Source organism: Odontomachus brunneus, unplaced genomic scaffold, assembly GCF_010583005.1.
Source record: "Odontomachus brunneus isolate Ranch 3 - 2012 unplaced genomic scaffold, Obru_v1 Obru_scaffold_068, whole genome shotgun sequence".
NCBI classification, from domain to species: domain Eukaryota; kingdom Metazoa; phylum Arthropoda; class Insecta; order Hymenoptera; family Formicidae; genus Odontomachus; species Odontomachus brunneus.
Window position 1 is genome coordinate 1386307 of NW_022639518.1, and position 662 is coordinate 1386968.

Consider the following 662-nt stretch of genomic DNA (forward strand, 5'->3'; position numbering starts at 1 on the left):
CACCGTCACCACGGAAGCGACCACGCACCGGGGTACCACCCAGACGGCCCTCGTTGACAAGGGACGACGGCCCGAGAGGAGAACTCGTAGAGACGCTCCATCCATGGAGGCTGATACCTTTGCGCCTCTCTCCAGTTAGGCGCACCCGACCTCCGCTGGAGAAACTCATAACCTGGGACGTGAGAGCCTGCCGACCGCTCTCACCCCGGTATTCGTCTCCACTCGAGAAGGTGTCATCACCGGCCCAGGCTCACCGGGCAACGCAGACGTCGCCAAGGAAGCCGGTACTCATACCAGGCGTCGCCAGAATTCCGACGGCACCCAAGAACCCGGATCCACGCATTAGCGCCGTCAGACACTCTGTGTCACCACGCAAGCTCGCACGGCCAGAAAGGTTCCGAGCTCACGGCGGCTCGCCGAAAAAACCAGCACTATCTGGGACCGTCCGGAAGACAGATCTACTTCCACGGATCCGCCCCTGGAAGGGAACCACGACGCGAGAATAACACTAATACATACAGATACGACACACACACACCTTTTGTACTCACAATAAAAATGTTCTTATCTTTCTAACAGAGTACAATTCTTGTGTGTACCTTCCCACTGCGAGCGCGATTATACTATAAGGCTAAGATCTTGTGAACGCGAAGCTAACGCAA

General features: G+C 56.5%; 1 protein-coding gene across 1 annotated transcript in view; it reads left to right on the forward strand.

Annotated features, from left to right (window-relative positions):
- The window catches only part of LOC116846732 (proteoglycan 4-like), a 5259-nt gene extending 4913 nt beyond the window's left edge, over positions 1-346 (forward strand). The window contains exon 4 of the mRNA XM_032820952.1: positions 140-346. Coding sequence (XP_032676843.1) covers positions 140-346 — 207 coding nt within the window. The remainder of the gene's footprint in view (positions 1-139) is intronic.
- Positions 347-662: the final 316 nt, after the last annotated feature.